A 25816-nucleotide genomic window follows, 5' to 3' on the forward strand; every position below is an offset into this window, starting at 1 on the left:
GGACAGGGCCCTCTTTACCTTTTTATATCAGTTAGTTTATATCAGTTAGTTGATTGTTAATAGTAAATAATAAACATCCACTGAATAGAGAGAGAGAGGTGCTGGAATTTGGACAGAGAGTTCAGTCAATGCTGCTGCTGTTGCTTACATTCCTACTGCAAATTAAATTGTAATACATGTTTTGCAATAGTTAGCCTTCATTTTGCATCTTACGCTTTGCTTGTTTGCCCTGATCTAAAGGTACTGAAACTCGCTTTCCCCACATCCAGAATATGATGTTTCCAATAGTGCAAGGGCTATACTTAAGTTGGCCATAGACGCACTGATAATATCTTACAAAACTAATTTTCGTACGATATTCTGTGTGTGTATGGTGGGAGATGAGCCGACCGATAACGGCAGAAGACTTGGATATCAGTCGGCTTGTCAATCAGGCTGTCCGGAAAATTTTGATTAGGTGCCTTTGAAGGAACCTGAACATCGGCCATTGTTAATGCTGAATTGTCAGATACAGGTAGAATTCTATTGTTTATATCTGTATATCTGACGATTCACCTCTACATGTGTGTATTGAAACAAATGATCTTTCTTGGAAAAGAAAGATTGTAATGTCTATGGCCACCTTTACTCTAAGTACTCTAAGCTTCTATGCAAATACAGAGGGAATCTTTTGCTGGGAAACACAGTTCTCAGCATTATTACAGATTGCTAAATATGCCAAAGTTCTGTGACTTGGCTTGGGATCTAGCTGCACATAATAACCCTGTGTTCCCCTACTCCAAGGGTTTAGCTGGCGGGGAAGGATGATGTTTGCTTGTACTTTTTTATGGGCAAGGGGCGTGTGGTATTTGCTGCACTTGGAGCCTATTTTGCTTGTAGAGGTGGAGGGAGTGGATAATACGTGTGCAGGGTTTGTTCCCCCTTGGGAAGGTTCCATTGTGGTATCCTGCAACCTGGCCTCCTGGGCTATAGCTGTTGCCATGGTGCGGTTGATTTCTGTGGGGTGGAGAATAGTTTTTACTGCAGCTATTTACTATGGGTCCCCATGGAATGACAGGGAGAGCATCAGTTTATCAGTCTGATCTGCTATCTACATTTAGGGCTTCCAGCAACACCGGTCTCCTGGTGATACATCACAGGTCCATGGTTTAGATGTAATGCCGGAATGTTCTGTTTTATATTTCTGATGTTAACAAGTTGAATAAAGAGAAGTTATGACAGGGCTCGTAAAGATTCTGTCTGAAGACAGAGCTGTCAGCGCTGCTGTTTAATCCTGATGTTAGCTTTTATCAGTGTCAAGTCATTCACTCTTCCAGTGCATACATCAAACCCCATGAAATACTTTTTATTCTGTGAAACAGCAGCTCACTTAACCCAGTGCAAGGAATATGGTGCCTGAGATAGAGGCAAAAAGACATGGGGAAATGATCTGAAGATTATAATTTTTTACGCCCCTTTTGCTCTTGCACTATAGCCTTCTTGGACCAAGTTATGGAATTGGTCGCACCTAGAGGCCTGTATCATCAGCATCCCAGCTATAAATTATTTAACTGCCCATTAGACAATATCCAAATGTTTTGGATGCAAGCTATCTGATGAGGTATCCCTCAAGAAGGACCTATGTATGTATGGCTAACACATGCACACCAGGGATTTCCTTTATTGTCAATAACAGGTGCCACAACAGCATCTAAAAATGTATCTTCTGGTGGAAAAACTTAACTCCCAAGAAAGTGTCTCTTTTTTCTGTGCAGTAAAAAAAAGATATGAAAGGGGTGGTTCTGTTGTGAAGGGGTTTCTCTTCACCATGGAAATGATTCTGAGATCATCCACCGCTGTTGTCTTCCATGGGCATCCAGTTCTTTTTGCGTTGCTGAGTTCACCAGTGTTTTCTTTCTTTCTCAGGATGTACCAAACTGTAGATTTTGCCTCTCCTAATATTGTAGCAATTTCTCGGATGGGTTTTTTCTGTTTTTGCAGCTTAAGGATGGCTTGTTTCACCTGCATGGAGAGCTCTTTTAAACCGCATGTTGTCAAAATCTTCCACATACAAGCACCCCCCCCCCCCCAAATCAACTCCAGGGCTTTTATCTGTTTCATTGGTAATGACATAACAAAGGAATTGCCCACACCTGCCCATGAAATAGCCTTTGAGTCAATTGTCCAATTACTTTTGAGCCCGTGAAATGACGTGATTGTGTTAAAAAAAACCACTGAATTAAAGCTGAAAGTCTGCACTTCAACTGCATCTGAGTTGTTTCATTTAAAATTCATTGTGGTCATGTACAGAACCGAAATTAGAAAAAAGTTGTCTCTGTCCAAAGATTTATGGACCTAACTGTATATATGAAATACATGTGACCACTGGATTCAGTGTATAAAAAATAATGCCAATCCTAATAAGGTGCCATTGGACCATAATTTGCTCTGGTAAGGAATATAGGGTTTCTTGTATCTGTAGGAAACATGCCCTAACTATACGGTAAACCTTTACTTTGCTTCATAATATACTTACAATTTTGCTTGCAAGCCCACTATCACCAGCACCCCAGCTGCATAGATGTTATTTATTCTACATTTTGTTAAATCAAGCCGACTCATTAGAGAGCCATGCAGCCATCACACCTGCAAAAAGTCGAGTGTTTGTTGTTTTTCATTACTTGGATGAAAAAAACAGAAAAACAGACTTGTGTACATGTAAGACTGTAAGTACATTGGGAGGTTAAAAAATCTAAAATAAAATATGAAACTTCACAGACCTTACCTGGTAGAACCCAAGTTGCTTGACACTGCAGGTACTGTGCACTAGACCCGGCCATGCTGCTTATTGCTGGAAAGTAGATTTATCACAACTGACTGTACTGAGAAGTAAAGATTTTATGTTATCTCAGAGATTGATACATAAACCTGAAACCCCTTTTTCCGAAAAAGATCATTCTTGATGATGGATCTGCATGTGGCGGACATCCCATATATGTTTCAACAGGGAAATTGGGCTCACTTAATTGCCTTTTTTTCAAGATTAATACCTGTCATTTTGTTAAGTGCTGTTTGGTTTTCACCTACCCAGACATATCCGATGGGGCTTTTAATCCCAAGCCTAAAAAGGAAGCCAAGATGCTGTCCATGTTTGTATTATAGAGTTATTGTTTTTCTGATCATAGATCTTCTGCTGCAATTACACTAACTACATGGACTACAAGTGTTCTGCAAGTTTGGGCTCGATTCAGATTAGTCTTTTGCCGTTACCTTTTCAGAAGTGTTACATTTGTTAATGAAATCGTTAAAAGGAGGTAACTAATTTTCTTTTCTTTGCTTAAACAGTTCGAACAGGAAAACCAGAGACTCGTCAGCGAAATGAACAGTCTGTTCGATGAAGTAAGGTAAGCGTGCCGCGATCTTCCTTTTCTTGCTAATTGCAGGCTTTTAGCTATAATGCTTGACATAATCTGCAATTTAGCATTTACATATGCTTCCTGGGTGAAGGCAATTACACAGTCTGAGGTTTTGTAATTATTTGCGCTAACATCATAATCATGATTTGCTTCTCATTAACAGGCCGGCGCTACTGTTCTTACTTGCTAGCAAAATAGTGCAAATTAACTCTTTTACAGCAGACTTATATTCCTTACTGGGTCCACGGCAGGTGCCACGTTGTGTCGGGTTCAAATGTCAGGCTTAGACAAAGGAATAGTCATTCTAATTAGTGCGAAAGAAAAGCAAATGATTATACAAGAAGTGCTTTGAAAATGCAAATACAGTTAGTGTCGCTGACTATGCCTCCAGGCAGAAGGGCAAGAGCACTATTTGGCAAGTGCTCACCCCTTAGTGTTCACGTGTACAGCATTTTTGCCCCTGGAATGGCTGCACTTTGCACCTTGCGACAAAAAAAAAAAAAATCAAGCGCAGCATAGGTGGGCACAGACCGCCCCTTTCCTTTAGGGATGCACTGAATCCACTATTTGGGATTTGGCTGAATCCATAAACCCTTTGTGAAAGATTCAGCTGAGTACCAAACTGAATCAGTCCTAATTTGCATATGGGATGGGGAAAAAGTGGGAACTTTTTTTTACTTCCCTGTTTTGTGACGAAAACGTGATTTCCCTCCCCACCCCTAATTTACATATTCAAATAAGGATTTGGGTTCAACTAGGCACAAGGATTGGGCCGAACCCTGCTGATAAAGGCCGAATCCCTAACCGAATCCTCAATTCAGTGCATCCCTACTTTCCTTACTGCCTGCCATAGGCAGATGCAGGCAGCTCTGTGTTAAAGGGGATGTAAAGGCAAAAAAATAAAATCCAATTTTTACTTTCTTTAATGAAAAAGAAACCAATCTCCAATAAACTTTAATTAAAAAATGTGTACCATTTTTATAAGAAACCTGTATGCAATGAAATCCCTTCATTTACTTGCTCTGACTGCTGTGGATAGGAAACAATACAGAAACTATAAAATCCACATTAGATTACATGACAACACAGGACCCAGTGCAGTCTGCATATTCTGATTATTAATCAGTCTTGCTGTATCTGCTTCTATCTTGTGCTGTTTAATTAATTTATAATGATACCTAAGCTTAATTTGCACCACTGCATTAATAAAATTGCAAGGGCTTGCCCTGCTACCGCAACTCTGAAATTCTTCTTACCCTTTACGTGAGGTGGCCGATTCCTCTATCGCTGGGCACCAGGATACTTAATTTCTTTTGGGTTTGTGTGGAGTGTGGCTTCTCCAAATCTTGCTTGGACCTAAGCTTAACCTCCCGACTGAAGCCCAGACCACACTGAGCATGTGCATGGTCTTGGTCTTGCAAAGATGTTTAACAAAGTTACAAGATGGTGACCCCCCTGTGGCTGATACCGAAAGCATAAATCATTTGTTTAATTAGGCTTCTGGTGCAGTACGTTCATGTTTAGTATAGAAAATACAGCATTTCTAGCATTATTCTATTTTAGACTTTAGTTCCCCTTTAATTGGAGAGGCCACTGGACTCCGAAAAGGATCTCAGAGACCTCAGAGACCTGCACCAATTCGTTTTTGCAGGCAGGCAAGGAGCAAAAATAAAAAAAAAAAAGACAGATTGAGCCTGTTTTTTTGAACTGCTTTCCTTTAATTAAATCATCCAGTTGAGCCAGAAGCCTGGTCTAAAACTGGTATTAGCAGCCCTTTTAAAACAAAAAAAAAATGCCCTGCAACATCTGCCGATATATTCAGATTATTAAATCTGGTGCCTTACCCTTTGAAAGCTGAAACATTGCTGCCTGTTGCGCAGCTCTGCAGCAGCACCCCTTTAATTACAAATGTGCATTGTGTAGGAGGTTTACTGTGGATTGGGTACAATTACTTTCCTGAGAATAGTTAGAAGTGCACTTTCTTGTATAAAACAGTTTTTTTTCCTCTTCTAAACAAATGAGCGTGGGAAGACACACTGTACGACACAGAAACAGATGTACGGGAGAGGCTTCAAGACATCCAAAACTAAATGAAGATTAAAAGGAATGTTTAACAGTCTCCTTCCAGGAAGAGAACAAACGAGTTCCTGCTCATTAGGCAGATTTGAAACGTAACAGGAGCTGATAAGAAGCAGGTCCTTCTTTTCCAGCTTCAGTAAAGCATTGTGGCAAATACAATACATGCTGCTGATTAGGAGAGGACCTCTAGTGATCATACACATAATGAGATCAGTGCATATGAGGTTACATACATACCATCATGGACACTTAACACTCATTGACCTGTGTGTCTAGGCCCAACAAACCCTGTACCCTAATGCGTTCTGTCCCCCCCCCCCCATGTGCATTTATTTACTCATGTAGGGCCCAATCAATTCCACTGGAGGAGGACAACTTATATGATTCCTAGAGGGATACCACTACAAGACCTTAACCTGTACAGCTTAGAAAAGGAAGTGAGGTCATATGATAGAAAACAAATAAATACGATTCAGGAGACATCGGCCCAATTCAGTTGTTTGGCCCCCTGGGCCAATGATTGGATTAAAAGGGGGGCATATAATGTTTGGTCAGAAGAGAAATGCTCAGGTGCAGACCTCGCCCAACGACCTGCATGATCATTCGACAGACACCATATGCATGCCAGTAAACTGCCAGCAAAATCTGGAGGGGAGGAGTTGGCAGTTTTTGTCAGCATATGTACGGCTACAATTGATAGCAGCAACAGTGCTTTTTTGTTATAAAATACAATTCTTAGTATTAAGCATCAATGTTTGTCCTTGCTTGGCTGCCTCCACTGTTGCAAACAAGTATATTTATATCTTTGATTAGAGATTCCACTACAAACATAGACAGGTCAACTATCTTGTATTTTTGTGAAGTCCATTGTATTTATACCCCCCAGACCCTACAGGATCTGGTCAGAATGTGGTCTGTGGAGAATGAGGCATAAAAATTTACTGAGCAGGTTAAAAGTACTATATTATTAAATGTACTGCATATGCAACCCTTTCAGTTTTTGGTACTACCAGTGCTTTACAATGCAATGTGGTGAGAACGGTGAGGTTGTGGAATATACTTCCAGAAGTAGCCATACCAGCACAATAGTGACCCGCTGGTTCAGGATGGTTACTGCAAAAAATCTTCAGGATTGGGTTGAGCGCTCCCTTCCACTCTCCCCGCCTTCGACGTCACACCACTGGTTTCCAGATTCCGGCCCGTCAATTTATAAAGTCACCACGGGGCGGGGGCGGGTCTAAAAAAATATGGGACAGTCCAGGATAGGGTTAGGAGGGTGCGTGGCGAGTGCAGGTCGACAAAAACTTGACCCGCACATCACTACAACACAGACCACTGATAGTTTAAGAAAGGGTCTGAAATAAAAAGTTAATATAAGGAATATATAGTATATAGTAGAATCCTGGAACAGTCCAAGCTGCCATTCAGAGTCCGAAATAAGACGAAGGAAACTGGGGACTCCAACTATTTAAAGGGCATGTAAAGGCAAAAAAAACAAAATCCCATTTTTATTTTCTTTAATGAAAAAGAAACCCATCTCCAATATACCTTAATTAAAAATGTGTACCGTTTTTATAAGAAACCTGACTGTATGCAGTTAAATTCTCCCTTCATTTACTGCTGTGGATAGGAATTGTCAGATGGTCCCTAACTGCTGAGCAGGGAAACAATCATACTTATGAACAGCAGGGGGAGCCCCCGCCTTACTTCCCAGCCATGCAGAACTCAAGCAGCTTTGTTTTTTTCCCTGTAGAGCAGTCGGCGACTGTGTTAGAGATTGTATTAGATTTAATTTTTACCTTTACATCCCCTTTACTGTTTCCAACTCCAGCAGCAGGGACAAAGATCATGGAGCCAGATTTAAACAGATAACCTGGGATTCTATTTGGAGGATTATTTTGCTACAGCCACTGGTTCTGCAGAGTTGGAGAAAGTTTGTATTAAACAATACAAAAACTATAAGATCCACATTAGATTATATGACAACACAGGACTCGGTGCAGTCTGTATATTCTGATTATTAATCATTCTTGTTGTATTGGCTTCTGGCAGATGTTATTTGACTTGTGCTGTTTTGATAATTTATGATGATCCCTAAGCAGCCCAGACCACACTGAGCATGTGCACAGTCTTGTGCTTGCAAAGATGTTTAACAAAGTTACAAGATGGTGACCCCCTGCGGCCAACTTTGAAAACATATATCATTTGTTTAATTAGGCTTGTGGTGCAGTAAGTTTATGTTTAGTATACAAAATACAGCATTTCTAGCCTTATTCTATTTTAGAATTTACTTCCCCTTTAAGCAAAGGCTTGAAGGGTTGGGTGCATCCAGTGTCGGACTGGCCCACAGGGATACCTGGAAAACTCCCGGGACCCCCATGCTGCTAAACATTTGACCTATTTCATGGCCATTTCCTATTTCTCTGAGGACAAAGAGGCTAAATAGGTGGAATAATAGATTCTAGAATGTAAAGAAATGAGGCTAGGAAAATAGAGGTTGAGTGAGGAGAGGTAGAATAATAGTACTGAGAGTGGGCCCCTGGTTTAAGGTTTTTGGGTGGGCCCCCGGTTTCCCAGTCTGACACTGGGTGCATCGTTTATTAGGACAATGGCTCACGGGGTTATTCCTTGTATTTTAATGCCCATGTGATTTCCACCCCAGCAGGTGGCAGCAAACCACTCAGAATCACTCTTGCTTGTGGGTCTGAGTGAAATATTATTCAATGAAAAGCAATTGGTAGCATTTTGCTTTAGTGCAATGGGATATGTCCCAGACGAATCAAGTTGCAGGTTCAGTCAGAAAGAGCCCTTAAATTACATAATGATAACTAATCAGTGCTAAATGCGAAACTGATAATGTTCCAATAGAAAAACTACAATTGTATTGGTGTTCATTTAGAGGGTTATTTACTAAAATCCAAATTTCTCGCATATTTTATTTAAAAAACCACGACCAAAGGCTCGTTAATTAAAAAAAAAAAAACCTTGATTTGATCGTGGAAAAACTCGATAAAAACGAAAACCTGAATTGCTGAAATTTGTTTCCCGGTTTTTCCTGATTTGCTCAAATTTTTTTGGCCTTTTTTCCGGAATCTCTCAAATTTTTTCGAGTTTTTGCCTGAAAACCCCGAAAAAGTCAAATCTTCGGGCTAAACCCAGCGCAGACCACAAAAACGTCAAATTGAGATAGGTGCCTCTCGCGTTGACTTATACAGGACCTCGACAGGTCTGAGATGGCAGATTTTCAGATTCAGGCTTTTTGCAGCATCGGGGTGTAACAAATCTCAAGAAAAGTGGGGTTTTTTTTCATTAGAATACTCAAGTTTTTAGAGGAAAAAAATTAAAATTGTTAGATATTGTATCTAGTGATGGGCGAATTTATTCGGCAGGCTCGAATTTGCTTCGAATTTCCGTGTTCCGCCGCCGGATTGCTGCGAAAATTTGCCTGCGCCATTTCATTTTCGAGCAAATCTCGCTGTGAAGCAAAACGGGACAAATTCACCCATTACTGATTGTAACATTCGGATTTTCATAAAAAACCCCCTTAGTATGACTTTTTTTTTAAGCAAAGCATGGACCTCTGCTCTCCGAAACTGCCCACATTTATTGTGCCTTTGCACCTCCATCTTAATCACTGGTACCTGCATATATGAGGCCTAACCTTTTCATTTAAGTTTCTAAACCGTGGTTGCACAATCTCGCTGCCTGTTTCTGCCAAGGTTGTATTTTTGATGTCTTTAGGAAAAAAATGAATAATTGATGGCTTCCATTAGGGGAAACATGCATGTAAGATACAGAGCGAGTCGAAAATAGCAATAGTTGAGTGGCGGAAGTGTATTAATAGTGATATTGTGGGTGGCAGCATTACGTTCCTTTCATGTTTCTCTCATACGCTGCTGACATCCATGTAATGATCCATCTTGTAACCATTCAGCCCAGTGCTTCTCACTAATCATCAAACATAACGGCCTCTCGTGCATGCTTAAAGGTATGATGTCCCTCTTAGGAAAGTGAAGAATATATTGGCTTTTCTTGATATGTGCCAAGTGCTAAAGGGATAAAATCTTTTCCTTCCAGCCCTGCACACATAAATATAAGTGCGGACTCCTACGTTTCATTGCTTGGGCTTTAAAGGCTATTAAGATATCTCTCTGGAAGCCGATGGGTTTGGCTCCATGCACTGGTCAATAACCTGCACACTTGGTCAGAGTTGGCACCCGATATTGGGCATGTATGGGCAGCTTAAAATTCACCCGATTCAAAGCTGGTCACATCAATACAAACAGCCTTCAATCCCAATTGCTATAGATATGTGCCAGTAACTTATTTGCTTTTTTCTTAATAAGTAAATTTTTTTCCCTTGCAGGCAAATAGAAGGGAAAGTGGTTGAGATATCAAGACTTCAAGAGATTTTCACAGAGAAGGTGTTACAGCAGGTAAGTGGTCACTTCTCAGACACTAAAGACTGCCCAGGATTTACAGGAGAGTCTGTTAAGATTATCTCTAGAAAATAACCTAGAAAATAACCCATCTTGGTAATGCAGTGATTAGCACTCCTCCCTTGTGGTGCCGGGGGTTTGAATCCAGCCAGGACACTATCTGCAGAGACTTTTGTATGTTCTTTTCCTACCTATATAGGTTTCCAATGGGTTCTCTAGTTTCCTCCCACACTCCAATAACATACAGGCAAGTTAAACCAGATGCTGATTAAATTGACCCTAGTAGTGTCCACTGAGGCAGGGACTGATGTGAATGACATAATCTGTTTGTGTCGATGCAATATACAGTCATATGAAAAAGGTTGGGAACCCCTCTAAATTCTTTGGAATTTTGTTTATTATTGGCTGAGCTTTCAAAGTAGCAAGTTCCTTTTAGTATATAACATGCCTTATGGAAACGGTAGTATTTCAGCAGTGACATAAAGATTATTGGATTAATAGAAAATTTGCATCATAACAAAATTAGACAGGTGCAAAAATGTGGGCTTCCCAACAGAGATATTACATTAATACTTAGTTGAGCCTTTTGCAAATGTAACAGCTTCTAGATGCCTACCATAGCCTTTGATGATTCTGGATGGTGGTATTTTTGACCATTCGTCCATACAAAATCTCTCCAGTTCAGTTAAATGTGATGGCTGCCGAGCATGGACAGCCTGCTTCAAGTCATCCCATAGATTTTCCATGGTATTCAAGTCAAGGGACTGTGACGGCCATTCTAGAATATTGTACTTCTCCAATACCTGATTACATTCCTTACGGTTTTTTTTCCTTTTTGTAGCCTTCCCCTAAACCATGATACAGAACAAACTTTGTTTTCAGATATTTTGAGAGTTGCTTTGAGGATCCCATGCTGTCACTCTTCAGAGAAGAGTGAAATAGAAGCAAAACTTGCAGTTGGCCACCTTATTGTAAATACTGTACCTTTTCTCATGATTTGAGACACCTGCCTATTAAATTCAAGGCTTAATGAGCTAATCCAACCTATTTGGTGTTGCCAGTAATCAGTATTGAGCAGTTACATGGATTCAAATTGGCAAAAATAAAAGGGTACCCAGATTTTTGCACAGCCAGTTTTTCACATTTGATTTAATCCCATACAACTGAATACTGCTTCACTAAAAATCTTTCTTCAGAAAACACCCCAGTACTCTAATGTTCCTGGGAAATGAAAGACATATCACTGTTTTCTTGGAGTAAGTGGAGTAAATTATTATGCAGGCTGAGAGGGGTTCCCAAACTTTTTCATATGACTTTAAATAAAGGTTAATGTTTCTTTTCAAGTGCAGGTTTATTATTTCCCCCTGAATATCACTAGTGTAAGCTACAGCTAGTGTTACCATCCGGCCGGTAAAATAGCAGCCAAGGCCGGGGCTGGTATTGTAGCAGCCGGTAAATTTGCAATACACTAAAGTTCAGCCCCTGCCCCGCTCCCTTGAACCTGCAAACTGCCCAGAATCTGGTAAGTAAACTTTAGGACCTTCAAGTAACAATTGCTTACAAAAGCAGCCCTATCGGCAAAAAAAAATGATCAACATACCCTATAGGCAACTTCTAAGGGGTTATTTATCAAAGGTAGAATGAGGTTTTTTTTTTCGAATGATATCTTATTTAAGAAAAAACTTAATTGACCGAGATCGAGTTACGATGTTATCCCCCACCAAAGGTGTGGGTGAATAGAGCCCGCTTTCCGGATGGGGATAACAGTAGTTTTTTTAAAAATTCACCCTGCCAACAATAGGCTACCCGCTGCGAGCAGCCATGTCCGGTCGCTTACATGCACATAACACGCATGTGACGTCACGCGCATGTGCAAAATTAGCAATTTGGGGCAGCTTTTCATTATGCACATGCGAATGACAGGAAATGGCTACTCGCGACAGGAACTCCCTACCGGTGCAGTCAGCGTATTGCTGGCAGGGGCATTTTTAAAAAAAAAACAAAAAAAAAAAACTACTGTTATCCCCAACCAGAATGCAGGCTCTATTCGCCCGCACCTTTGTTTGGGGATAATATTTTTATCCAACAGATGCCCTTTAAAATGCATATTTTTGCCAACTGCCAACAGTGCCGGAGGGACTGGAAAATGAATTTCCCCTTTAATTGACAGCAAGTATGAGGGTGTGTGTACTTATTGCTACACTTGCTTGTAGAAAGCAGGCCGTGCTTGCCCAAAACAGGAACCCCCAGTCTGGACACCAGAGTAAAGCGTAGAAATGTGAATGTAGCCGTATGCACTGACAGATGGCATTTAGTATTCATGTCCTTTTTAAACTGATTGAAGAGTTTGTGTAGAGAATATGGCATCTGGTAAAGAACGGCTTCATCAATTACTGCATCACATCATTAGCATTCACTGCAGGTGGGATTTTGCTTTGTGAATGTAATCGTTTCTGTCTATTTTCAGGCTTGTTTCAATTAGAACGAAGGCTCAATAGAGAATTAGGCTACAAATAACATTCCTTTATATATTTCACTTCTGTACCAGCCCAAGGCTGCCAAAGCTTTCTAGCTCTGTGCCTCTGAAGATGCCCCAGTAGCTCCCCATATTCTTTACTGCTGATTTACAGAACATGCTCTGGGCTGCTGTCACTTACCTGAGCCAGGCATCTGATTATATAAAATAAATAATTCAAAATAAAACTAAGTAAATATAAGTCAGTACCACTGACCCTTAAATAATGTCCTAACAGGATCCCAAAATGGGAAATCCCATGAATAACTTTGAAGGGTGGATATTTACCGCTATAGGGCTGCTGAACTTCTGTAAACTTAATACAGGTATGGGATCCGTTATCTGGAAACCCGTTATGCAGAAAGCTCCAAATTGTCATTTCCCATAGACTCTTAATTCATCCAAATCTAATTTTTTTAACCTAAGATATAATTAATCCTCATTGGAAGCAAAACCAGCCTATTGGGTTTATTTATTGTTTATATGATTTTCTAGTAGACTCGGCCCGGACTAGCAATCTGCTAATTCCAGAGGGGGTGCTGTAAAATGCCATAGACATATATTAGTTATTGGGCTGCTGGGGGGCTGATTGGGCCTTTGTGAACCTGAAATGCCAGGGCCTATTTTGATTCGCACTCCAGGGCTGTAGTAGACTTGAGGTATGAAGGCCAAATTATGGAAAGATCCATTATCCGAAAAATCCCCAGGTCCCGAGTGTGATAACCCAGTGCAGGGTGCTTAGGGTTGCCATCTGGTCGGTATTTTACAGGCCTGGCCAGTAAAAATGATAGTTGATCCCAATGTTATTAATAGTTAGGGATGCACCGAATCCAGGGTTCCGCCAGGATTAGGCCCTTTTCAGCAGGATTCGGCCGAATCCTTCTGCCCGGGCGAACCGAATCCTAATTTACCTATGCAAATTAGGGGCGGGAGGGATATTGCTTGATTTTTTTTGTCACAAAACAAGTAAAAAATGTTTTCCCCTTCCCACCCCTAATTTGCATATGCAAATCAGGATTTGGTTTAGTATTCGGCCGAATCTTTCGTGAAGGATTCGGGGGTTCGGCCAAATCCAAATTAGTGAATTCGGTACATCCCTATTAATAGGGAAAAATTATAAATATCAAGGAAGGCTGGTATTTTTTTCCAGCAACTCTAAGGGTGATAGAGATGACAGACTGCAGGGTAGAAATGCGCTTTAGTCCTGGCTTACTCCAGCCACTGCCAAGCCGCTAATGCATATTCGATAAAATAAATATTTAACATCACGTTACACCGAGCATTCTGGATAACAGGTCCCATACATGTATATAAAGTACAGCATTGTATTATGGCTTTCGTTTTCCTTTAATTGACCGCTAAATAAATCCAACCGAAGGATAAAATGTGTTAAATAATAATAAATAAATCCAAACTTAAGGAATAACAATCGCCTGGTTATGAACACTGCTAGTGATGGTGCTGGTGCTTCAGCAGGAGGGTCTGTCATCCACATAACAATGTCCCAGGCTATTTAAGCCTTTGGGTTCCTCTGAGCATTGTGTAGGGATGTGATGTGCTTTGTACTTCTGTAGCCACGTGATGACACCAGACCTCTGACTCTACAGAAAGGATTCAGAAAAGAGCCAACATAAGGGCCCACAGCAATTAGTGATTGTTTCCCCAGCAGCCAGTATTGAGCCCCCTGGGACACAATTAGTGGCTTCCTAAGTATTCTGGGTGCTATGGAGTCAAAGCCACACGTCGTGACATTAGCCCAAGGCATTTGCACAGTTTAATGTCTAAGTCAGCCTAAATAGTCTCATTGCTATGTTACTGCCAATCTGACCTGTTTCCCACCATTGGCCTCAGTCAAAATCATCAACAACAAGTATGAGAAATCGGAACAAGGCATGAAGCTGAAGGAGAGATCTTTGCAAGTATTTTTTAGGCTAACGTAGGTAATCTTGGGCTGGACATTGGATCTGTAGAGTACAGTCCCAGCAATGGCTGAATCTGCACCTATTTTTTCACCTTTGAGTATGATTTAGAGGGTGATATTCTGAGACAATTTTCAATTGGTCTTCATTTTTTATTGTTTTGAGTAATTTAGCTTTTTATTCAACAGCTCTCCAAATTGTTATTCAAGCAATCTGGTTGCTAGGTTCCAAATGACCCTAGCAACCATGCCCTGATTTGAACAAGAGACCAGAATAAGATTAGGAGAGGCCTGAATAGAAAGATGAGTAATGAAAAGTAGCAATAACAATACATTTGTAGTCTTACCGAGTTACGGTGGCCATACACGGGCCGATAAAAGCTGCCGACAGACCGAGTTTGGCCGTGTATGGGGCCCCCCGACGGGCTTCCCCGATCGAGATCTGGCCAAAAGTCTGCCAGATCTCATCGGATGGGACTAAAAATCCTGTCGGATCGCGGACGCATCTGTTCGTTGATGCGGTCCCACGATCCGACCGCCCGTTACTATTCGTTAGGATCTGATTGTTGGGCCCTAGGGCCCACGATCGGATCAGCCCGATATTGCCCACCTCAAGGTGGGCATATCAGGGAGAGATCCGCTCGTTTGGCGACATCGCCAAACGAGCGGATCTCTCCATGTATGGCCACCTTTATTTGTTTTAAGATGAGGTCAGCAACCCCCATTTGAAAGCTGGAAAGAGAAAAAAACAAATTGAAAAGTTGCTTGGAGTTGGCCATTCTATAACCTACTAATAGTTAACCCTTTTAGTGCTCTGCCTTTCCTTTACACATGAAGTTCATATTTTTAAATGAACCATTATTATTATGGTGCTGTTTTAAGCAGCATTTCAATTGGCCTTGATTTTTAATGGGTTTTGTTTGTGTTATTAGCTTTCCTGGTGCCAGCCTGCAACTGTTAATGCCGTCTGCTTGTTGGGTGGGGGTCACCAACCCCAGCAACCAATAAAATAGATTGTAAGGCACCAATAATAATACTCCCATTAAAGGGGTTGTTCACCTTTGAGTTAACTTTTAGTATGATGTAGAGAGTGATATTCTGAGACAATTTCCAATTAGTTTTCATTTTTTATTATTTGTGTTTTTTGAGTTATTTACGGTAGCTTTTTATTCAGCAGCTCTCCAGTTTGCAAGTTCAGAGTCCAGATTACCCTAGCAACCATGAATTAATTTGAATAAGAGACGAATATGAATAGAATTTGTTTCCGCGCAGCAACTAGGGCTGCACTAAATGATATATAAAATGCATTCAGCAGATAAATAAGATTCCAAAGGAAGGTTACTCTATACTCTGTACCATTTATAGGGGATGTTTTCAGTTGACTCGTATACAATTTCTCTTTCGTGTGCCTCAGGCATTTCTGCTCTGATGTTTATGTGCTTTAATAAAGCCTAATAACCGCATTGATATGAGAAAAATAGCTTAATTGTATGTTTTGGGAAAGAAACGAGATATAAGTAATGTCAGGCAATTATAACATGGGCCTTAGCACATGAATTAGCCAACGTGGGAGTAGGAGCTATAAATGAAGTTCATTTTCTTTCATGTCAAATAAGGAAGCCATTAAAGACCAGCGCTGTCATAGGTTGTTATATAAGAGGAAAAATTGCCTCATTGCCAGATCCATGTTTAACGTTCCACTTTAGCGTGAGATTTGATGTGTGCAGGTGCAGTCTGATTTTCTTGAGGCAGTTGTTTCCTACTATGACTGTAGTAAAGGAACAGGTTGATTGGCTTATAAGTGAATCAGAGCAAGCAATTAAAGGGGAACTTCAGCTTCCAAAATGTGATAAAGAGGCCACATAACACAGAAAGCCCTAATATACCCATCACAGTTACCTGTTTCTTCAAAAAGTATGAATAAATGTAATTTTCTATGCTGAAATCCTGCTATTTAACAGTTCTTCTCTTTCTGCATCATTTGAAATCCTGGCAGGGAAGGAGGGACTAAACACTAATGTTACAAATTGTAACATTTTCTCCACAGCTTACAGACAGCATGAAGGAACTACATAACCCACAATGCATTGCACTGGGATGTTCCTTTCCTTATTGAAATCACGTGTGCAGGGAATTGTGGGGTTTGGAGGATGCAGGCTGAGGACAGATGGCTGTTGATACAAAGTAACAGTAGTCAGCCAGCAAACTAGTCAGACAGATCAGCAGGAGAGCAGGAGGCTAGGCTTAGGGAACTGTCAGAAACCATTAAAAATCATGAAAAGTCTGCATATTCTTATATTGATGTATCTTGCAAAATTGCTTGAAATTATGTTTACTTTTCAAAAAGCTTAAATTAAGTTTTTGTGGAGTTCCCTTTCAGTAGTTTTGAATCCGCAACCCCGAAATGCCCCTTAAATAGATGCAAATTGACCCCCCTGCAGCTCTACTGCCCCTCTGCATGGTCACCGCACATAACTCTCATGCATATAAGGCTTTTTTACATATCCAGAAGTCTATTATCCACAGAGCTCTGAATTATGGAAAGGCTATCCCCCACAGACACAATTATATTATCAAATAATTACATTTTTTAAAAATGATTTCTTTTTTTTTACTGTAATAATAAAACTGTACCTTGTATTTGATCCCAACTAAATTATACTTAAAGGGTGGTTCGCCTTTAAGTTAACCTTTAGTACATTATAGAAGGTCCTATTCCTAGCAACTTTGCAATTAATTTTTTTAACTATTTGCTTTCCTTTTCTACATCTTTCCAGCTTTCAAATGGGGGTCAGTGACCCCAGCAGCAGAAAAAAACTATTCCTCCACGAAGCTACAATTTTATTGTTACTTTTTATTATCTTTCGATTCAGGACTCTGCCTGGTTGCTATGGTTAATAAGACCCTAGCAACCAGATAGCTGCTGAAATTCCAAACTGGAGAGCTGCTGAACAATAAGTTAAATAACTATAAAACCACCAAAAAAATGAAAACCACTTGCAAATTGTCTCAGAATATTAATGTTAAATATCAAGTTATACTAAAAGTTAATTAAAAGTTGACAACCCCTTTAATTCTTATTGGAGGCAAAGCAATCCAATTGGGTACAGGGGTGCTGCACCAATAAGTCTAGTTGAAAAACCGAAAATTTGTGCGAGAGAGCACAATTGCCCTCTCCACACTGGCGATTTTCTCCCCTGCCATGCAGTAAAGTTAAGCGAGGGGGAATGTGGGGAGAGCAGTGACATCTAGGAAGTGCTGAATGGAAAGTGAAAGTAATTGTCTGCCTAAGGCATAGAGGAGGGGCAGATAATATTTGATTGACAGCTGAGATTTTTACAAGTTTACAACAGCTATAAATGCTTACCGTATATACTCGAGTATAAGCCGAGTTTTTCAGCATCCAAAATGTGCTGAAAAAGTCTACCTCGGCTTATACTCGGGTCAGCGGGCAGTAGCCGATATTGCAGTCACTTTTAATCATTCCTATACCAACAGTTCACTTGGGGAGAGACTGCAATATCCCACAATGCCCTCTGTTGGTTTTATGAAAGAATAACAGTGCGCCCTCTGTTGGTTATATCAAAGAATAACAGTGACTGCAATATCACACAGCGCCATCTGTTGGTTGTATCAAAGAATAACAGTGACTGCAATATCACACAGCGCCATCTGTTGGTTATATCAAAGAATAACAGTAACTGCAATATCACACAGCGCCATCTGTTGGTTGTATCAAAGAATAACAGTGACTGCAATATCACACAGCGCCATCTGTTGGTTGTATCAAAGAATAACAGTGACTGCAATATCACACAGCGCCATCTGTTGGTTGTATCAAAGAATAACAGTGACTGCAATATCACACAGCACCATCTGTTGGTTGTATCAAAGAATAACAGTGACTGCAATATCACACAGCGCCATCTGTTGGTTATATGAAAGAATAACAGTGACTGCAATATCACACAGTGCCCTCTGTTGGTTATATCAAAGAATAACAGTGACTGCAATATCACACAGAGCCATCTGTTGGTTATATCAAAGAATAACAGTAACTGCAACATCACACAGCGCCATCTGTTGGTTGAATAAAGGATTAACAGTGATGGCAATATCACACAGCGCCATCTGTTGGTTATACGAAAGATCAGTGATGGTTTTATGACACACAGCACTTTCTGCACAATTCTCTGTCACCATCAACTTTGCAAAGAAGTCCGGTCGATCGCTGGGGGGGTCTCTTTGGCGGAAGGTGCGCTGCTGGGAGACAGGGCTGTAGTTGTGTCTAGGCTTATACTAGAGTCAATAAGTTTTCCCAGTTTTCGTAGGTAAAATTAGGTACCTCGGCTTATACTCGGATCGGCTTATACTCGAGTATATACGGTAAATAAAAATAAAAATATAAAAAATATAAAAATTTGGGTTTCATGTTAAATTTGAAAACGATATTTATTATACAGATTTTTATGTCTGGGTGACAGGTCCACTTTAAGAACTCAGATTCGACTATTTGCCACATAAAAGCTGCCGAATTGCTGTTTGTCAATCGGAGAGGTCCAGGGATCAATTTGAAGTTGTTTGCATCCTTCCTGACATTCGAATTTTTTTTTCAGGGGAAAAAAAATCGAACCAGGTTTTTAAAATTCTGATTGAATTTGATTTGAGTTTTTGGGTCGATTTAATTCATGCAAGTTTAAAAAAAAATAGATTTTATTAATAAAGTTAGATTGGTCGAATTTCGAATTTATGGAAGTTTTAGGGGAGTTTTTAAAAACTTACATGAATTCGAAATTAGACCTTTGATAAAAGTGTTTTAAAGTGGACCCATCACTCACCCCGACATAAAAATCTGTATAATTAAAGGCCTTTATAATTTAAACATGAAATCCAAATTCTTTTTTTTATTAAAGCATTCATAGCTGTTGTAAGCTCATTTAAAAATCTCAGCTGTCAATCAAATATTGTCTGCCCCTCCTCTATACCTTACGCATAGAGGCGGGGCAGACAATTACTTTCACTTTCCATTCAGCACTTCCTAGATGTCACTGCTCTCCCCACATTCCACCTGTTCTCTTCACCATTTAATTGTATAGCCAGGGCATGGGGATGGACATCAGGTCCCCCATTCTGGTGCATAAACAAGATTCTGAGATGATACAAGACTTGTCTTAATAACAGTGTCCACAAAATGGCTCCTGCCTGCTTGTTATAATTATGAATTCCCAGACTGAAGGAAACAAGATTCAAATAATTTATATAGGGTAATTCGAGTTTATTTTGCTTGACTAATGTCATAAAATAGTATTTGGAAATATTTTTTTTGGGCGACAGGTCCCCTTTAAAGCAAAGACAATATAATGTAGTGTTGCCCTGCACTGGTTATCTACTGTGTATCCTGTGCTTGAATGACTGCCCCCATGGCTACACAACAGTTTGTTTATATAAACTATAGTAGTACTTATCTGTTATCTACTGTGTATCCTGTGCTTGAATGACTGCCCCCATGACTACACAGCAGCTTGTTTATATAAACTATAGTAGTACTTATCTGTTATCTGCTGTGTATCCTGTGCTTGAATGGCTGCCCCCATGGCTACACAGCAGCTTGTTTATATAAACTATAGTAGTTTTTCTGAAGCAAACACATCAGTTGTACAGTACATTATAATCTCATTACTTTAGGAAATTACATTTTTTGATGTTAATTAATGGAAACCCATTTCAGGTAGTGATGAGCAAAATTCTGTGCCATGTTTTGCCGTGGAATTAAAGCCCACAGACTTTATTTCTCCACGAGATTCCGAAGCGATAACGGGACAGATTGACTCATCGCTACTAGCAGGGGAAGGGAAATTGCATGTGTTGTTTTATACATTAGTAGTGGAACTGCTAAACACGTCACAGAGCTAATTAGAGCAGTGATACAGTGTAGGATCGCTACTAATTGTAGCTGAGAACAAAACGTACTGGCACAGGTTGGGCAATAACAGAACAACATGCGATTATAGTGGGACACAACTTGCAGGGGGTTTGATCAGAACACATGCTGGACTTATTAAATGGCTTGTTCACCTTTTGTCAACTTATAGTATGATGTAGAGAGGGATATTCTGACAATTTGGTTTTCGTTTTTTATTATTTGTGTTTTTTGAGTTATTTCGTTTTTTATTCAGCTGCTCTCCAGTTTGCAAGTTGAGAGTCCAGATTACCTTAGCAACCATGAATTAATTTGAATAAGAGACGAATATGAATAGGAGAGGCCTAAATAGAAATATGATTAATAAAAAAAAATAGCAGTAACATTGCATCTGTAGCCTTACAGAGCATTTGGGTTTTTTTTGGTTTTTTTATATGGGGTCAGTGACCCCCATCTGAAAGCTGGAAAGAGTCGGAAGAAGAGGGCAAATAATTCAAAAACTATAAAAAGAGAAAAAATGAAGGCCAGTTGAAAAGTTGCTTATAATTAGCCATTCTATATTATACTAAAAGTGAACTTAAAGGTGAAACACTTCTTTGATTTTGCTGTAACCGGATAGAACTCTTTTGGTTAAACGGGATACCCAGTGTTTTTTCATCCTCCACCCCTGCACATTTATAGTATAGATGCACCTGCATCAGGAATGCTAATGCTAGCAAGGGTCCAGTACAGGATCTAAGCATTTTTAGTGTTTGGTTTGCTGTACAGCCAAGTCTTTGGTTAATTAATGGCTATTAGACTGAATCCAAATATTATGTCACATCCCTAATTGAAGATCTCTCTCTCTTTCTGCTCTTTGGCCACTCGTAGGGCAAGAAATAAAAGTCTCCCGTACACCTCTGAGGTCAGTGCTATGGGATCAGAAAGCTCCGGAAAGGCCATCTCCCATAGACTCCATTTTAATCAAATAATTCAAAATTGTAAAACATAATTCCTTTTTCTCTGTAATAAAACAGTAGCTTGTACTTGATCCCAACTAAGATATAATTAATCCTTATTGGAAGCAAAACCAGTCTATTGGGTTTATTTAATGTTTACATGATTTTCTAGTAGACTTAAAGGAGAAGGAAATGTTTGAAGCAACAATGGCATTAAAAGATTTACCACATACATGCCTTCTGATCCGCTATATTAGCGCTTCTCTAATCCCATCATTAATCAAGTTAAAACGTCGCGTAAGTTCCATCTTTCTTCGGCAGCTTGCGGGCACCATTTTAAAAGCACTGACATCACATCCCCCGTGGCTCCTCCACATTGTGCATTCGCACATTTTGTCCCCTTCGCTTGACACCGCAGCGTCATCAGAGCGCGCAACACATAAATAGCGAGATCGTTACCGCAGGTAGCCGCTGACCACCAATCTTTTCTTACCTGCCATTACTTTTAAATCAATTGCTTGTGCACATTGAAGGGTCTATATTACCTATACCTATATACCTATATCACTTGTACTGGATGTCCTGGAGGTAGAGGGGCTGTGCAGGACTTGGCATGGGTAGGCACTTCCAATTGGGGCTGCCAAATGTTAGGCACCCCCTAGTGAATGTATTTACTTACCTGAAACCCCAGGTCAGTGCTCCTTTCAGCAGAAAACTGCATCGGCCTGGGATTATTCCAGTGAACACCACGGAGCGATCCTCTTCCGTCTTCTTCTTTCTTCTCGTTGCTGTTTTTTTTTTTAACTTAAAAGTCGACTATTTCTTTCTACTGCGCATGCGTCTGCCCCTGGAAATTTGGAAGCTGATTACTCCGGGTGCTCGCTGGAATAACCCGGGCCAGTTCAGTTTTCTGCTGATAAGAGCACCAGCCCGGGTTTCAGGTAAGTAAATTTGGCACCCGCAAGTGGAAGAAGATTTCCCTTTTCCTTTAAAAGGACAAGGAATGTTAAACTACAGAAGTAGCTAGAAATGTTGTACATTATGTTTTGTGCTTCTGTACCAGACCAAGGCAACCACAGCCCTTTAGCAGTAAAGATCTGTGTCTCCAAAGATGCCCCAGTAGCTCCCCATCTTCTTTTCTGCTGATTCACTGCACATGCTCTGTGCTACTGTCACTTACTGAGCTTAGGGACCCACTCACAATATACAGTACACATAGACTGGAAATGTCACAATATAAGGCTGATTAGTAATTAATACAGATAATTACTACATGGCAGCACAGAAACCAGTGCAATTAGCATCAGAATTTAATAATCAGCAAACCTGTAGCATCAGCTTATATTACAGGGGAAGCTCATTTTCTGCTGGATAATTAGTGACGAGCCCTAAGCTTAGCTTCTCAACAGCTGCTCAGAGCCCACTGAGCATGTGAGTGTCACAGACACTTTCCAAGATGGTGACCCCCTGTGACGAGTTTGAAGTCCTGGATCATTACTGCTATTGACAAGCTGAAACTTTAGGCTGGTGCAATAAGTTCAGTATATAAAATATGCCATTGTTAGCCATAATCATTTGTAGGGTTTACGTCTCCTTTAAGGACTCAACATAGCTGAGATGTGGAGCTTGTGCATCTGGACTCCACATCCCATAAGTGGAGCTATATACTTTGCCAAACTCTAGTGCTTTAAAGTGGTTGCTCACCTTTAAGTTAACTTTTAGTATGTTATAGAATGGCAGCTTTTCAGTTGGTCTTCATTATTTATTTTTTTATTCTTATTGCAATTATTTGCCTTTTTCTTCTGACTTCAGCTTTCAAATGGAGGTCACTGACCCCATCTAAAAACAAATGCTCTGTAAGGCTACACATTTATTGTTATTGTTACTTTTTATTCCTCGTCTTTCTATATTTCTTTCCTCTCCTATCCATATTCCAGTCTCTTATTTCAATCAACGCTTGGTTGCTAGGGTCATTTGGATCCTAGCAACCAGATTGCTAAAATTGCAAACTGGGGAGCTGCTGGGGGGGCGTGGCCAACTACTGATGTGAGCAGTCGCACGCCGTCTGAGCTCCGCTGATTTACCGCTTTCTCCGGTATATATCCTGACTTTACCAGCCTATCTGTGGCTCACCAGCTACTCTACCTTGTTTCCAGTACGCTTATGGGGAAAAAGAAGCATCCAGTGGCACAATCCCCTGATATTCGGCGACATCTGCGAGACTCCGTGCGGCCTTCCAAAATGGCGGACGAGCCGCACCCTGAGACGCCTAAGGAGCCGCGCCCGCGGACTGCGCACCCACCGCCCGCCTCGACCCCGCACCCTAAGGCGTTAGAGACCGACGCTGAGTCTTCTACGACGAGTGCCTCCGCTCTTCCACTTCCAGATCGCGAACCACCTCCAGGTCTTGCTGGCGAAGAGGATCTTACCCTCGCGGAGGTTGTCGCGACCCTCCGCTCCACTATTCAAACTTGCCACGCTGCGACGATGGCAAAAGTGGACGAGCTCCGTGTTGATTTCGCGATTCTGCGGCAGGATCTTCAGCGGGTTCGGGAACGGACCACCGAGGTGGAGCGGAGGGTAAGTGATCTCGAAGACTCCTGTAATCCTCTGCCTGAACGCCTTGATTTATTGCACCGGAGACTTGAATCGGCTGAGGCTAAATCCGACGACTTGGAAAATCGTCTCAGACGAAATAATATCCGGTTTGTCGGGTTTCCTGAGCGATCGGAGGGGCCCGACCCTGCTAAGTTTCTGGAAACCTGGCTGAAGGCGGAATTTTGGGACGCTACATTCTCCCCAGCTTTTGTAATTGAGCGGGCGCATCGCGGGGGGGACTTAGTCAGGTATTGTGCCACCATATTCTATGTCGGAAATCACAGCTATAACGTGGAATGTTAGAGGATTGAACTCCTCCATGAAGAGGTCTCTGGTATTTAATTTCTTAAGAAAATATTCCCCCCATGTCATTTGTCTCCAGGAGACCCATCTCTGTAAAGCCTCTAACCCACAACTTATTAAAAAGCCCTGGATTGCACATACCTACCATGCTGTTTATTCGAATTATGCCAGAGGCACTTCCATTTTAGTCAGTAAGGCACTTCCATTCCAACTCCTTAGTATCCAGAATGACCCTGAGGGGAGGTTTACTATCCTACATGCATCCCTTGCAGGAACCCCTCACATTATAGTGAACGTATATATACCTCCGCCCTTCCAGGATGATATTCTATATCAATTGTTACAGCTTCTTGCAGCTCTGAACCCTGACCCAATACTGATTATGGGTGATTTTAATGCGGTTATGGACCATGACATGGACCGTCTCTCTCTGTCTTCTACGCCAAGATCGGGTCCCACCGCACTAAAATCATGGGCGGGTGCTTCGGGGTTTGTTGATGTGTGGAGGGCTCGCAATCCTCTCAAACGTATGTTCTCTTGCTACGCAAGAGGTTCCATGTCTAGGATTGACCTCGCCTTTGCCTCGATCGATTTGTCCCCCAAAATCCTTAAATCTGAATTCCTCCCTAGAGGTATATCTGATCATGCCCCTTTACTAATATCTTGGCGTCTGCACTCGAGTCCCGTCCAAAGACTCTGGAGACTCAACCCTTACTGGGTTACCCATCCTGAAATTCAGAAGGAGATACACCAGACGATTGAATCATACTTTCAGGTTAATTTAGACACTGCTCCTCTCCCTTGTGTCTGGGACGCAATGAAGGCCGTGATCAGAGGCTCTTATGTTGCCAAAATAGCTTACGTCAAGAAACAGGCCAGACAGTCGATGTCTGCGGTCGAGGGCGGTTTGAAAGAGGCGGAGGCGAGGTACATCCAATGTCCCACTGAACAAACTAAACTTGACCATGTAGTAGCACAGCGGAAATTTGCCCAGGCGCAGTGGAAGCTAGCCCACAAGGGTCAACTGTATCATAAATTTGCACTGTATGAGAAGGGTGACAAAAATGGTAGGATGTTAGCTCTCCTAGCTAGAGACGAGTATACCAGACCGGCCATACATGCCCTTGAGAACACAGCTAAGGAGCTTATCACCTGCCCGTTGGCAATTAATCAGTGTCTGGCTGACTTCTACAAGGAGTTGTACTCCTCCAAACTTCAAAAATCCCCAACCGAGATTGCAGAATACTTAGAGCAGCTTGATCTCCCCACTCTTCCTCTGGACTTTAGGGCTCTGTTGGATACCCCTATTCAGGAGCAAGAAGTGTTAGAGGCCATATCAGCTTTACCTACAGGGAAAACCCCGGGTCCAGACGGTATCCCTAATATTTGGTATACCACTTATGCTTCTCTGCGAGCCCCGCACCTCACTGCCGTTTTCAACCACACCCTCACTACGGCCCAACTCCCAGCCTCTTTTAGGGAAGCCATCATAGTACTTATATTGAAACCCGGGAAGTCCCCACATTTGAGTGCCTCTTATAGGCCTATCTCACTCATCAACTCTGACTATAAAATTCTAACCAAAGTTCTGGCCAGACGACTTAACCATGTTATCACCTCCATAGTAGCTCCAGATCAGGTTGGGTTCATACCCCATAAAGCTGCGGAACTTAAAGGACCAGTAACATAAAAAAAAAATGTTTAAAAATTC

At 41.1% G+C, this 25816-nt stretch overlaps 1 protein-coding gene across 2 annotated transcripts in view; it reads left to right on the forward strand.

The window, feature by feature from the left end:
• stx18.L (syntaxin 18 L homeolog) overlaps positions 1-25816 on the forward strand; it is a 153597-nt gene that overhangs the window by 94616 nt on the left and 33165 nt on the right. For both annotated transcript variants that reach the window (XM_018250399.2, NM_001096210.1), the window contains exons 8-9: positions 3325-3383; positions 9841-9910. In XM_018250399.2, the coding sequence (XP_018105888.1) occupies positions 3325-3383; positions 9841-9910 (129 nt within the window). The remainder of the gene's footprint in view (positions 1-3324; positions 3384-9840; positions 9911-25816) is intronic.

Source organism: Xenopus laevis, chromosome 1L (genome assembly GCF_017654675.1).
Source record: "Xenopus laevis strain J_2021 chromosome 1L, Xenopus_laevis_v10.1, whole genome shotgun sequence".
NCBI classification, from domain to species: Eukaryota; Metazoa; Chordata; class Amphibia; order Anura; family Pipidae; genus Xenopus; species Xenopus laevis.